A 1,915-nucleotide genomic window follows, 5' to 3' on the forward strand; every position below is an offset into this window, starting at 1 on the left:
GAGATTCATAATTTCCTGATCGTAACTAAAATGATATAACTGTCCTTAATTTCCCCATCTGTATCTGAGGTTTACATCCTCTTCAAAGTTTTGCCTTTTTCTATTAACTTTAAACATTTCCCTCTATTTCTCCTCCTAATATGATCTTATTACAGCCTTCTGCAAAAGAAAGCAATTATTATACAGAAGACATGGCGGGGCTTTGCAGCAAGGGCACGTGTCAGACAAATGGTGAAGGTAAGTTAAAGCCTGGAATAGCAATAGATATATTGATTATGTTATGAAAGAATGCATTAGAATTCAATTGCCATATTTCTAAGTCTCTGCCTCTGACCTTAAGAAATATAATTCACTCGTTACACATGTGGAAATTAACACTTAGCAAATGTGATGAATTACGATAAGGAATTCCATCATGTCATAATTTCTGGGATTCCTATAGAAAGAGTTTAGTGACAAATAGAAATGAGGAACGAGTTGTGTTCATGATGGTTGTGTATGTGTGCTTTTGTAAAACAAGGCCCCATTTACAGCATATTGCCTCCAACTGCTTCTTAATTGAACAGATTGTTGATACCGGATCCAATACCCAGCGCTCTCACGTATAATTTTCCCCTGGATTGAGTTTTGTAAATGTATCACAACAAGCTATTTATCATGCCTGTAAATTGACTGTTTGCTAAAGCAGAACTGCCAGTCGCCGTTTGGGAGGCGTTCAAGAAATGGAAAGGAGGGAGTGCGAAGGGGTGTTAAAATAAACAGTGAAGGATGTGTCACAACACACATATGGGCTAAAATGAGGCTGTTTGGGCTCATTTAAAAACAGACGAGCGCTAATTTGAATCACTCAAAATTGCCACACTGCAATGTTTTGAATTAGCCCAGAGATATTCCACGCTTCACCTCCTCTTCTGCTCTTCGTCTGTCTTCCTCTGTCTATGGGACCTTATTGTGTGTAATTCGACTTGCACAAAGCTGCTTCACAAAACATCAAGCTGAATTTACTGTCTCCTTTCAAGTCTTTGTGTTCTTTCCTCTTCTCGTCTTCCCTTTTCTCTGTTGTTATTGAAAAAGACATGTTGAAATATGAATCTCTTTTATGGCCGACACTCCAGTTTGCTTCTGAAACGTGCCAATAGTAGTTGGCTGGCACGTTTGGTCTGTGACGGCTTGTTGAGTATGTTGCTGAGTATCTCTGGCCTTTTTTTTAGTCTCTTCTGTGGCAGGGCTGTCATTGATTATGAAATCCAGAGGAGAGAGTTTGGCCGTCATACATCTCCATTAGCTCGCTGCTTGACTATCATAGATTTTCTTGGCCCTTGTCTGTGTTAGTATATTAAGAGAGTACCGTCCTCCCCTTGATACAAAGGCCCACTAAACACTTTCTCACTCTCCCCTTCTCTTAAATCTTCTTTACCTTTTCTCATTGCTCTCCTGTTTTTTTACTTTCCCTTTTTTTTCCATTTCGACCCCTTTTCCCCCACCCTCCTCCCGTTCTGTGGCCTGATCTGTACCATCTCTGTGCAATATATTATGTATAAAGAGCTCTTTATCTTTGATGCCTGCTGTGGACAGATGAGAGGGCCCGGAGACAAGATGTAACGGCATCTTTTCCTTTGTGTTCACAGGAGGCATATTTTACCATGAAGATGAATTACTACAACGAGATGGCGGTCAGGGTAAATATCATGATAGTGTCTTGTATTAGCAAATGCAGTGTCTCTGTGTGGAGACATTTTATTACTTAGTGTCTGCTGTGAAGGGGACTCCCACTGAATAGCAATCTTTTTAACAAACCTTATTACCAGTTTTAGTGCAAAACTATTCATATCAAAGCTCATTTTTTCATTCTCCGACCATTTTGAGACATTTGCATGCACATCAGTACAAAACCGTATCAATAACCTCACATATG

The 1,915-nt window shown here is 39.7% G+C and overlaps 1 protein-coding gene across 1 annotated transcript in view; it reads left to right on the forward strand.

The window, feature by feature from the left end:
- Positions 1-147: 147 nt before the first annotated feature.
- Positions 148-1,915, forward strand: part of spata17 (spermatogenesis associated 17) — a gene marked incomplete at its 5' end in the record, with an annotated part of 18,638 nt that continues 16,870 nt past the window's right edge. The window contains 2 exon segments of the mRNA XM_015378223.1: positions 148-237; positions 1,629-1,679. Coding sequence (XP_015233709.1) covers positions 148-237; positions 1,629-1,679 — 141 coding nt within the window.

Source organism: Cyprinodon variegatus, unplaced genomic scaffold (assembly GCF_000732505.1).
Source record: "Cyprinodon variegatus isolate N-32 unplaced genomic scaffold, C_variegatus-1.0 Scaffold167, whole genome shotgun sequence".
Taxonomy (NCBI): Eukaryota; Metazoa; Chordata; class Actinopteri; order Cyprinodontiformes; family Cyprinodontidae; genus Cyprinodon; species Cyprinodon variegatus.